The 11,241-nt window shown below is 41.2% G+C and overlaps 1 protein-coding gene across 1 annotated transcript in view; it reads left to right on the top strand.

Moving 5' to 3' along the window:
• The first annotated feature begins 222 nt into the window (after positions 1–222).
• CFAP69 (cilia and flagella associated protein 69) overlaps positions 223–11,241 on the top strand; it is a 38,287-nt gene continuing 27,268 nt past the window's right edge. Inside the window, exons 1-7 of the mRNA XM_077809418.1 lie at positions 223–330; positions 1,977–2,039; positions 4,594–4,659; positions 5,387–5,496; positions 7,451–7,527; positions 8,860–8,958; positions 11,007–11,156. Coding sequence (XP_077665544.1) covers positions 223–330; positions 1,977–2,039; positions 4,594–4,659; positions 5,387–5,496; positions 7,451–7,527; positions 8,860–8,958; positions 11,007–11,156 — 673 coding nt within the window. The remainder of the gene's footprint in view (positions 331–1,976; positions 2,040–4,593; positions 4,660–5,386; positions 5,497–7,450; positions 7,528–8,859; positions 8,959–11,006; positions 11,157–11,241) is intronic.

Here is an 11,241-nt window from a genome sequence, read left to right as displayed (position 1 = left end):
CCCAGGTCTCTCCCTGGGCTGGCCACTAGGGGGAGCTTTTGCTCTGACTTCCCGGCGTTCGAACGCGCCTGGCAGCTCTTCTGACTCCCTGGGGCTGCCGTAGGCGGCTTCCCCCGCTGCCATGGGAACGGAGCCCGGCTTGTGTTGGTGCCGGCGCTGGAGCAGGGAGGTGGCGGCTGCTGCTGCCCGGGTCCCGCACTGATCCCGACGCTCGCCGCATCTATGTCCTCGCCGCCCGGGCCCGACGGCGCCCCCGCCCCGGCCCACCTGGCCGGCAGGGAGAAGCGCAGGCCGCAGCCGGCCACGGACAGTGCCCTGCGGACCAGCCAGGTGAGCGCGACCCAGGGTGAGCAGCGCCGACAGCCCGGCCCCGGGCAGCGGGCCAAGCACGGTCACTGGGGGAGGGAGGAACGATCCGCTCAGCACCCGCCGTCCCGTTCACTCCCCGTCCCGTCCCTGCCTCGTCCCCTGGCGTCCCCTGGGGGATGGTCCGTGCGCCCTACTGGGTGGGGAGGCGCCTTTTGTAGCTGCCCTCAGGAGGCTCCTGCTGGCCCTGGCAATCGGGCAGAGGCGAACCCGCCGGTCTCTGGGCCTCTCCCCTCCCTCACTTGTGAGTCCTCCCGCCTCTGCTGCTCCCCCTCGCTTTCCCCCGCAGCAGCGGGAACCTGTCCCGCCGGCCCTGCCAGCCTCGCTGGCTCTGAACCGCAGCCGTGTGGCCCCACTGCCACCTGCTGGGCGCTGCCGCGGAGGGAGGGGGCTCTCGGTGGTGGAGGAGACGGACAGTATTGCACCCGTTTACAGTCGGTTCGTGTTTGGGGGTGGTTGCTTGTCTTTACCGAATGAAAGGTTGGGTTTTGAACAAGGGGCTGGCATTTACCCACGGAAGGCTCCTGCTCGTCCTAAGTGGACTTTCTCCATTTAAAAAAAATCTAGTTTGTGTGGTTGTGATGAAGATTGAAGCACATGGAAATTGGTTCCGTGCTGCATCTGGGTGTGTCTCACCAAATCAATTCCCTGCTATCCTGGGGGTCTGCGGCACATGTAGTTTAGTCTCACAAGGGCTGTAAGGCTTCAATTTAATCTAGGGGTAACTGGGTGGGGTCTAGTGGCCTGTGATATGCAACTGGTCAGACTAGACTATTTTTTTCTGATAGTGTCTTCTGGCGTCAAACTCAATCGATACAAAATGGGAAATGACTGCCTAGGAAGTAATACTGCAGAAAGGGATAGGTTGAGGAGGTGATATGGGTAGAGGGAATACAAATGGGAATCTGGGACTCCTATTCAGGCATTTATATAAAATCAGAAGAAAGCTCTATATTTTGAATTATTAGGCTATAATTCCTTATTATTGTAACTTCAAAACCACTAGAGACTCAGGGCTTGTCTTCACTGTGGGCTAAATCAGCACTGCTGCAATCGATGCAGTGGTGTCAATTTATTGGGTCTGGTGAAGATGCGATAAGTTGATGGGAGAGCACTCTTCTGTCAACTTCAGTACTCCACCTCAACAAGAGGCAGAAGCTATGTCAATGCAAGAGTGTCGATGCAAGAGTCCGGTGGCACCTTAAAGACTAACAGATTTATTTGGGCATAAGCTTTCATGGGTAAAACACCACTTCTTCAGATGCAAATCTGTTAAGTCTTTAAGGTTCCACCAGACTCCTTGTGTTAGTCTGTATCCACAAAAACAACAGTTATCCCCTAATACTTGATGCAAGAGTATAGACACCACAGTAAATCGATGTAAACTACATTGACTTCAGTTATGTAAATTTTGTAACTACAGTTGCGTAACTTACATCAACTTATCCTGCAGTGTAGACAAGGCCTGCGTCTCATTATCTGTGATATCCCTCGCACCCCTCACTAGAATTATAGCCTCAAAGTTTAGGTCCTTTTTTGCTCATATTTAACATTGTTCAATTTTAGTATTTTTAAACATTGAAAAAATTAAGAACTGTATTTGTTTGTAGTGTATTCAGTTGAAGTCTGTGGACCTTAATCGTGTCATCAAACTACTTGAAGATTCCAACTCAGTAAGTACAACATGAGGAAAAAGGCTTGTGATACATTTTGTAAGGGTAATAATAAAATACATGTTACAATTAAATAGCCAGATATTGAGCCCCAGTGGTCAGGACTGCAAATCCTCAAAATGGAAGAATTATACTGGTAGAATTACAATGCAAGTATGTCTTTGAAGATATTCAGTGTCAAGGAACAATGGTACCCATGAACATTTGTGTTAAATATTCATTCATGTGCCTAAATATGGACTTTCACAAAAAATTGTTGCAAATGTGTAGATTATAGAATCCATGTGGGCAAATGACACAGTGTTGGTGTGCAATTGACTGTCCAAGATGGCAACTGTATGTAACCCTTCTGCCCGTCAGAGTTGGCAGCAACAAGGGCCGGGTTCAATATCTAGGGGATCCATTCCAATAACACAATGCAAACCAGCTCGAGCCCCCACCCAGTGACCTGGGACAAATATATACCACCCCCGCTGGGCGCCTCCAAAATATTTTTTGTGAGATTGTGTGGTGCACCTCCAGACAGCAAAGCACACATAGGTGCAACACGGGGAAGGAGGCCTTTAGATTCTGGGCTGGTGAGTGGGCTGAAACAACTGCTGGTCTAATTTAGAGCAACTCCTTGGCTACTCTAAATTACAGTAGCCAGGGCCGGCTCTACAGTTTTTGCTGCCCCAAGCAGTAGAAAAAACTGCCGCCGCAAACAGCAAAGGAAGAAGCTGCCCCCGAATTGCTGCTGCAGTGGGCGGAGCCGCTGAATTGCCGCCGTAACCGGAGGAACTGCCGCCCGTTTCGAACTGCCACCCCAAGCGTCTGCTTGGAACGCTGGTGCCTGGAGCCGGCCCTGACAGTAGCCTTGTCTAGTGGCAAAGGACCCCAGAATAGCCACAGTGGAGTGTTCTACAGTGCCACTATTGATATGTCCTGACATACCCTTAGTCCCTTTTCCAGCACTGCCCCTTTACCAGGCCTATACAGTGCTGGCATTGAGAGATTCTTGGCTGCAAAGGGGGATTTTATGCAAGATATGGGAACTGTAGCAAAGGAGAGAATTTGGACAGTTCTAGAATCTGAGCTTTATTAAAAAACTGGTCGATATCAAAAATGGTGCTTCAGAAGAATGGAAAAATTAAGGGTTTGTATGCAGGCAGAATCGCCTCAGTAGGAGTACAGATAATGGGAACTGCAACTCCAGATTGGAACTCTTGTCCATTTAATCCACTATCTTTCCAATAGTAGTGGGCAGTGGTTAAATAGATGGAGAGGACAAATACAATCTTGCCTGGCTCATGTCCATTCAGAGTGCTGCTGCAAAGATCACATTTCTAGATCCTCACCTTGACCATATAATTCCTCTTTTTATCCATCCACTGGCTCTCTTTTCTTTATTGCATCAAACTTAAGATGCTTGTTTTCATTTCTAAGGCCCATCAGGACTTATGCCTAACCAACTTAGTGCTTCTCATATGCTATCAAGTTGTCAACGCTCACCTCCGATTGGCCAATGATACCAGTCTCCATCGCCACGTGTTAAATTTTCAAACCAGCTTTCTCCCATGCTGCCCCTTATGCTTTGGAGGCACTCTCCATAAACATTCACAAGGCTACCTCATTATTCTTTTTCAAATCCCTCCTTAAAATACTCCTTTGTATGATGTCAAAAACTTGACAGTTGGTGTGTTGTGACCACTGTCCACTGTACTGACCAATATTGTCTTATTTCCTTATACTCTTCCATCTGACTGTCTGTTTCTACCAGTTGTCTCTTGTTTTAGATTGTACGCTCTTTGGTGCAAGGATCAACTTTTTGTTCTGTTTGTGTACAGCATCTAGCACACTGGGGACCCTGGTCCATGACTGGGGCTCCTAGGTACTATCACAGTACAAATAATGAATAATAATTAATAATTGTTTAAAAGGGATGGAATGGCCTCAGTGGGAAAAGAGAGAATACGTTTCTGGGGCTTCACATGTAAGGAGTGAGAATATATTCAGAGTCTGAAACTGAGAAGTTGCCAGTGAAGGCAGACAAAGAACAGCAACAGGCTGGTGCGTACACTACTTAGTGTGGCATTAGACATTTTCATAGCAACAATTTGTGATGCAATAGATGTAATACAACATTTCTTAATAAATCTATCCTATGTCAATGCATCTTTAAAATACATCAGTATGTCTAATTTTAAAATAAAAATGGCACACCATACTTTCATACAGGCACTGTACCAATTGTGATGACATACTACTTCACTTATCAGACAAGCTTATAGTGCTGTCAGGTGATTTAAGCCAGTGAGCCCACACATTCAACCAAAAAATCCATTACTAAAAGACTCTGCATGATTATAATAATGTGTTCTGTGCATTTAAAAAAATATGGTTAGATCAAGATTTGCTGCTGAACGCTTTCAGAATTTCATAGTATCTTGTGACTTTTTATCTATTTTTCCACTTGCACTTGTACGCAAAAGGGGATAGACCAAGATCATTTAAGGTTTTAAAGGCACACTGCAATTTAAAGTTAAGGGACGTTTTTTTTCTTTTTAAGAATAAGAATAATGAGGAAGATGGACAGCTAGAAACTCTCAAGAAAGTGGTGAAGCAGTATGAAACAGGGCTTGTATCCTTTTTTTTTCTCTCCTCTATGGAAACTACAGTTCAAATAAGATGTGGTAAGAAATATTATTTGGATGCTTGGGGCTATGTGCTTCAAAATAGAATTGAAAAATCTCAGTATACAATAACGTAGAAAAATATAGATAAAAGGCTATGCAAACGTAAATGTAATTTCAGCTTTTACAACTCAGCACAGATGTGGTTTCTAAGTGCTATATTGATTAATACTTAAGAAATGCGGATAAGAATAATAATGACTCATGGGCATAAGGTGACATTTAAATAAAACCAAATCAGATTAATTAGCTGGATGCTTTTTTATATATATGTATATATATTAACAGTACCAGTCATATGTAACAAATATCTAGAAATGATAGGTGAAACTGTGTATAAAGATTACTTTACAAATGTGTGTTTGGTTCACATTTTCAAACTTGAGTCCCTAAAGTTAGACATATAAATCCATATTTAGGCATACTTTTCTGTGGTGTTTAGTGCCCATAACTCCCAGTGAGATCAATGGGTAAGAAACCTCAGGTGCTTCACACATCTGAAAATCCAGCCACTTATAGTTACTGTACCTAAATAGGGATTTATGTGCCTAATTTTAGTTATCCAAATCTGACAGTGTTGGAGTAGGGTATTTCTTTCCAAAAATAAAGTATATTTTTTTCCTCATTCTCAGGAGTTCTAACAGTTTAATTTCCTTAACTATTGAACATTAAAAGCCTCTTAAGGATTTAGCACAAATATTTAAAATTCTTAACCTATGTGCAGAAAAAATTCAGGACCAAGAGGCTTTCATAGAGCCTACATGTGAAATTCTTAAATTATGCGGGTAAGTACATCAGTCTTTAATAATAAATAGCACTGAGGACTTATATAAGTGCTATGCAAATATTAAATGATTTTCTCAACACCTCTGTGAGATGAGTAGGCACGCACTGGTTCCCCTTCTTTCCCTTTTATAAACTGATTTTCTGCGTGTATGATTGCTGTAGACACAGAAAGACCGTTTTTAGTAGTTCAGTGACTATGGAACTACCTATTGCTGCACTTAGAACTGTATTATAATTAACCCTGGGATGCCAGAAAGCAGAATTTCCAGAGGTGTCTCATTGCCTGCAGTGGGGTGTTCTGGGACGATTGGCCCCCAAGAGATTAAACAATAAGTCTTGTTAAGGTGTGTTTTGTTGTTTCAAAATGTTCTCCCAGTGAGTTAAAAACCTGAGGTGAAACAAAGGGACCTTAATAGCTTTAGATAAACTTTATGAAGTGATAAACCTTAGGTCAATTTGAGGGGGCTGGAATACAAAAACAATTTGAGGGTTTTGTTTTGGTTTTATCGATTCTTAATCTACTTTAGAATGTAACATTTAATTGTAAGGGCTTTTTAACATCTTCATTGCCATACTATTCTACATTATTTGCAAATCAGAATTAAAGTGTCATTCATTTCATGTTTGTCAGTACTTTCCTTTTAGTTTGGAAATTGCAGCCATAATAAAGATTATACAGAAGACTTCCCCTTAACGTTTTTGATCACTCATTTTCAGCTGATAAATATACAACATTGCAACTGAATTTCTTACTTTTCTAAGTATAACTAATTGTGCTGCTTTGCTGCCCCACAGTGATTAATTAGAGTACATCATGAAGTTTTCAGTTTCTTCTGTATATGGCAGTAACATGACAAAACTTTGCAGTGAAGGTGTAAGGTCCATACAACACAGTATCCGTTCAAGTGAGAAGTAAATTTTCACCTATTGTAGAGTTCAGAAATAATACTAGTTTCTGCAGTGAATGTATGGATATGGCATTGGACCCCAGTTCTTTACTTTACTTTAATTTTTGTCCAATAGGGATGTTTCCACACTTCAGTGCTTTTATAGGTGAAGAGGAGAAGCCAATAATTAGAGTAGGTGTTACTTGGAAGTTCCTTTTAGCAGCTGGTGCTGTCTCTCCTACAATTTTCTACTCTTCCACCACTACCTTTATTTCTTAGCCTATCTTGCTCACACTTCTTTCCTTCTCACCTTTTCCGTCTCTTTCTCCCCATTTGCCCCATTATTTTCTCTCTCCCTTCTTTTCCTCTGGCTCTGCTGCTGAGACCTAACCCCTCTCCAGAAAACCTACAGCAAAGCTGTGCATGCACAACGATATGTCGTGAATGGAGCATAACATCTCAATATTTGAATATGAGGGCAATTTTATAGTGTTTATTTATTACATAAACTCTGTGCTCATAGTATCTGAGTGAATTTATCTGAACAATACCCCAGTTTAAAGAGAGAGTTGTATTTAGGCTACCTGGAGTCAAATTAATAGTTCTATTTTTCCATATTCCTAGCTGTCCTGCCTAGGGATAGGTTCCTTTTTTCCTATCTGTGGTGAGCATGTCTATTCATAGCCTGCCTCTGGCATATGACTGATGTCACCCCAGTTATTGAGTTTAATCTTCCATACTTAAATGAGATTTGTTTGCTGGGATTATTTCCTGGTTTACCAAATATGAATTACTACAATGGTACCTGTAGGCATTTACTTCTATCAGCCAAAAAATTAGTTGCTAGATCATGAAAGTAAACATTTTTGTTCTGGGATCAGTGTCTGCAAAGAATATACTTGAGGACAGTTTTTCCAAGACATCTTCAATGAATTTCATGGGATAGAACATAGGATATTGATTTTCTATCTAATATTGGCATCAGCATAAACACGTTTTGATTAATCTGTTTTTTCTGCTGTGTTCTAAGGATACTTATAATAACTTGCTTGCTCAATTTTTGTAGGTTACCATTTTTAAAGAAGAAATTATCTGATGAAGTAAACTATACCCCAGTTACTTTAGAATTAATTGCACAACTGGGTAAGTTAGATTGCTGTGCTGTAATACCCTCCAGCATAATAAAAAGAACCACAATTATCTTCTCAGTTGTAGCTTAGAATTTATATGATTTTTTGTTACCGCACTTATAATTACAAGTTCTTGCTATCTCCTAAGTCAGTAGTAACATTTTCCAGCATTCAGAAGCATTTCTACTTTGCTATGAACTTCATCTGTGCAGCTTTCAGAATATTGGAGAATCCTAATTGTTTGATTAGCCAATGAGGTTTCTTTCTTCCTAGTGAGAGAGGCTGCCCACCAGAGTTAGCCCAGGAGAGCTCACGAAATAAACCAGTATGACTCCTGTAGCCTGGTCCACTGGCTGATTTCATTTTGCTTTGAGAATCTTAGCTATTACACTTGAGTTTTTCAAAGAACACCACCACCACAAGCTCTGTGGGTCAAGAGAGCATGGGGTCTTGACTATCCAATAGAGGTGGGAATGAGAAGAGAAATAGCAGGTCAGCAAGTGGGAAGACTTGAGCAATAGAGAGGTGGAGCAAAAGGCCGTGTGTGACAGGTCAAACAAAAAGGAATATCCTTGGAACCTGGGAACAGAAAGTTCTCCTGCCTGGAGGTCTTTATTTTCATCTGTCCAAAGAGATATCAAAATAGACCCACATGTTTCAGACCGTCTTTGGTGATGCGTGCCCCAAAACCTATTACAAAGTGGAGGATTACAAAATTAAAAAAGAAAGCAAGTCAGTCTCTCTTGGGGAGCATGCCCAATTAAATTATCTCCACAACATGGCTCTCTCCAGTTCTCTCCCTATTCTGTTGAAAAGATACGTTTTATATGTTCCCCTTATATCCCATTGTGCCTCACCAGAAGCTAGGATTACTAATATGGCAGCCATGGTGTCAGCTGCTGTATTAGTAATCGTGTTTTCTTTGTTCTGAGAGAAACTGTCTGGAACCATTGAGTTGGCCTATTCCCTCACCACTCTGGAGAGGGTGAAGTTCCAGCCCACCTTGCTCAGGGAACTCCAGCCTCAGGCTGTAAAACAAAGGGCAGCAGAACAGGCTTCTTTATAAACCCCAGGCCATTTTCCCAAAACCACTTCCTCCCCGTCTGTGGCAGTGAATCCTGTCTCTCAGGTATTTATAGTCAAACCTGGGATAAGTTAATACCGGCCCAAGATGGTTACCCTCATAAGGAGTGAACACAAATATATACAGGGTGTAAACAGTAATAAGGAACATACATTACTCAATGTCGTACAGGGGGATGTAAGTAGGAAGACTCAGATGACCTTTTTTTAAACTATTCTGTCTTGTAAAAATTGCAAATCAGAATTTGTCTGTTTCTCACAGGTTACTTGATGAGGGTGCCCAGCTCTCAAGTGAGGATACAAATCTGTAAGTGTATCATTAGCTTTTACCACACAGAGCCACCAAACAAACAGCTTGCAGGTAAAATACACAATTTGAAAATCTTGCAAGAATGAAACAATGAAATGTATATGATCTGTCATCTACTGTGAAATGGCTATTTGCACTCAGCTCTGACTCCAGTTAAGAATTTTTATTTGCACAGATAAGTGCCATAATTACCTTAATTAAATAGACCGCATTGGAGAATGTGCAATTAATATATTCAATAGGAATGTATGCATTGTCATTTAAAATATTTTATTAAAATTAAATTATCCATGTGTATGCATTGAATGTATCTGTCTAATCTGACAATATATGCAAGATTAATTTAGTTAGACATTGTTTATTATAACATTTTGGGGGGCTAGGGTGAAACTGTTCAAATGATTGTGGGGAGGGCCATGATGATTCTGAAACAGGAAGGATACAGGAAAAAGGAGTGGATGGCTTTGGGGCTGGAAGTGGGGGAAAAATATAGAATTCTTGATTTGGCCATATGACCTCTAGAGAGGCAGCATTGTCTCCTCTTCCTGGGTTTTATGATTTAGGAAGCTTACAGCAACTGGACATGTCTCTGCTATGTGGGGATCTCGGACCCTGGTACCCCTTAATCCATCCTATTCTCTACCAGTGGCACATAATAGTCTAGTCTCCTGTGGGTTTTAATATTTAGGTCTAATTTTGGTTGCTGGGTTTGGTGCATGGGTGCTGGATGGTACAAGTGGCCTGTATATACAGGAGGTTGCATTGGATTATCTGGTGGTTCCACAGGGCCTTTGACTCTGTGACTTTGGTAATAGGCTAACCTGGCTTCCGTGGCCTGCAAAGCTCAGGTTGGTGCTCTCACTCCAATTACAGGAATCTGGAAATGTCAAAGCAATCTGTTTTTAGTTTTTAAAAGAATTACTCCAAATACTGCAAATACATATATACACATGCTTAACTTTACATAATTGAGTAGTTCCACTTAACTTCAATAAGAGTTGAAATTCTTGGAGATTTTGCCTTTCCTTTAGATACAGAAAGTAAGAGGTGTTATGTCAAAACTAAGGAACTGTATTTTATGCTTGGTAGACACTGTTCTCTAAAATGATTTTTCAGTGGGACTATTAATGTGCTTAACATCTTTGCAGGACTGGGGTTTAAATTGAGGTATGATCCTGTAAGGTGCTGAGCACTCTGGCAAAGCAGCAAAAGCGTCAAAGCACATGTTTAACCCTGCTGAAGTAAATGGAGCTACTCACGAGAGTGTTGATGCTTTGCTGGATTAGGGCCAGAGTGCTCAACACTTAACAGGATTGACATTGCAGGCAGATCTGCAAATGGAAGAGGTCATCATTGGGCAGAGGAACCACTTGCAATGAGGAAATGAAGGATGTGTTTGACTAGTACTAAATAAGGGAAATTTTTACAAGAATCTCGTCTTTTAAAAACAAAAAAATTGGCCTTTTCTCTAAAATGTCATTTGTCTTTTAAAAATTGCTCAAACTAAACTTTCTGTTACTTGATTAGGTGGAACATAAGAATGTGAATTGCTCATCTCAATACTTCTATCCCCATCTACACTACAAAAAGAACCACAGTAGTGGTTTCTGTATGCATGGGCAAAGGAAAAAACAAATGTTGACAATTCAAATTTAGTCAACATGACCTTGAGGAGTCATGTTAAGCCATGGGATTTAGTCATGCTGACTGATAGACAGATATGGTAATCATGAGTGGCAGCGTGGTTCAGAGAATTAAGGCACTGGACTGGGACTCAGGAGACTTGGGTTCTGTTCCATGTCTGCCACTGACATGTTGTGTGACCTAGAGCAAGTCACTTCACTGTTCTGTGCCTCTGTTTCCTCTTCCACCGTTTGTGTGTTAGACTGTTAACTCTACAAGCTAGGAACCAACTCTTACTATATGTTTGTATAGCACCTAACACAATGAGGTCTTGATCTTGGTTAAAAGTTTCACTTTCGATAATTTTCACTAAAATTACTGAAATTCACATTTCATCCATTTTTTGAAGAAAACTAGATATTGTATGTGATTATGCATGTCTAAATAGTTATACGTCTCAACTATTGTACATACAGGTTTCCACTCTACAAGTGCAAACTATAAGATACAAATGGCTGAATTAGGAGGTTTAGCAGAAACCCTAGTTTTGTCTCTAGCATTGGTTGAAAATCAACTTGCTGAGAAGTTATGGGTACTTAAAGCCCTACAGCATCTCTCCACATCTGGTTAGTATAGGATTTTTTTTAACAATCTCATTATCTCAGATATGCTTTTCTTTATTTTTTTATATATATATATATATATATATAT

The sequence above is a fragment of the Eretmochelys imbricata genome, chromosome 2 (genome assembly GCF_965152235.1).
Source record: "Eretmochelys imbricata isolate rEreImb1 chromosome 2, rEreImb1.hap1, whole genome shotgun sequence".
NCBI classification, from domain to species: domain Eukaryota; kingdom Metazoa; phylum Chordata; order Testudines; family Cheloniidae; genus Eretmochelys; species Eretmochelys imbricata.
Note: the sequence above shows the minus strand (reverse complement) of the source record. Positions and strands in the feature narration are given on the sequence as shown.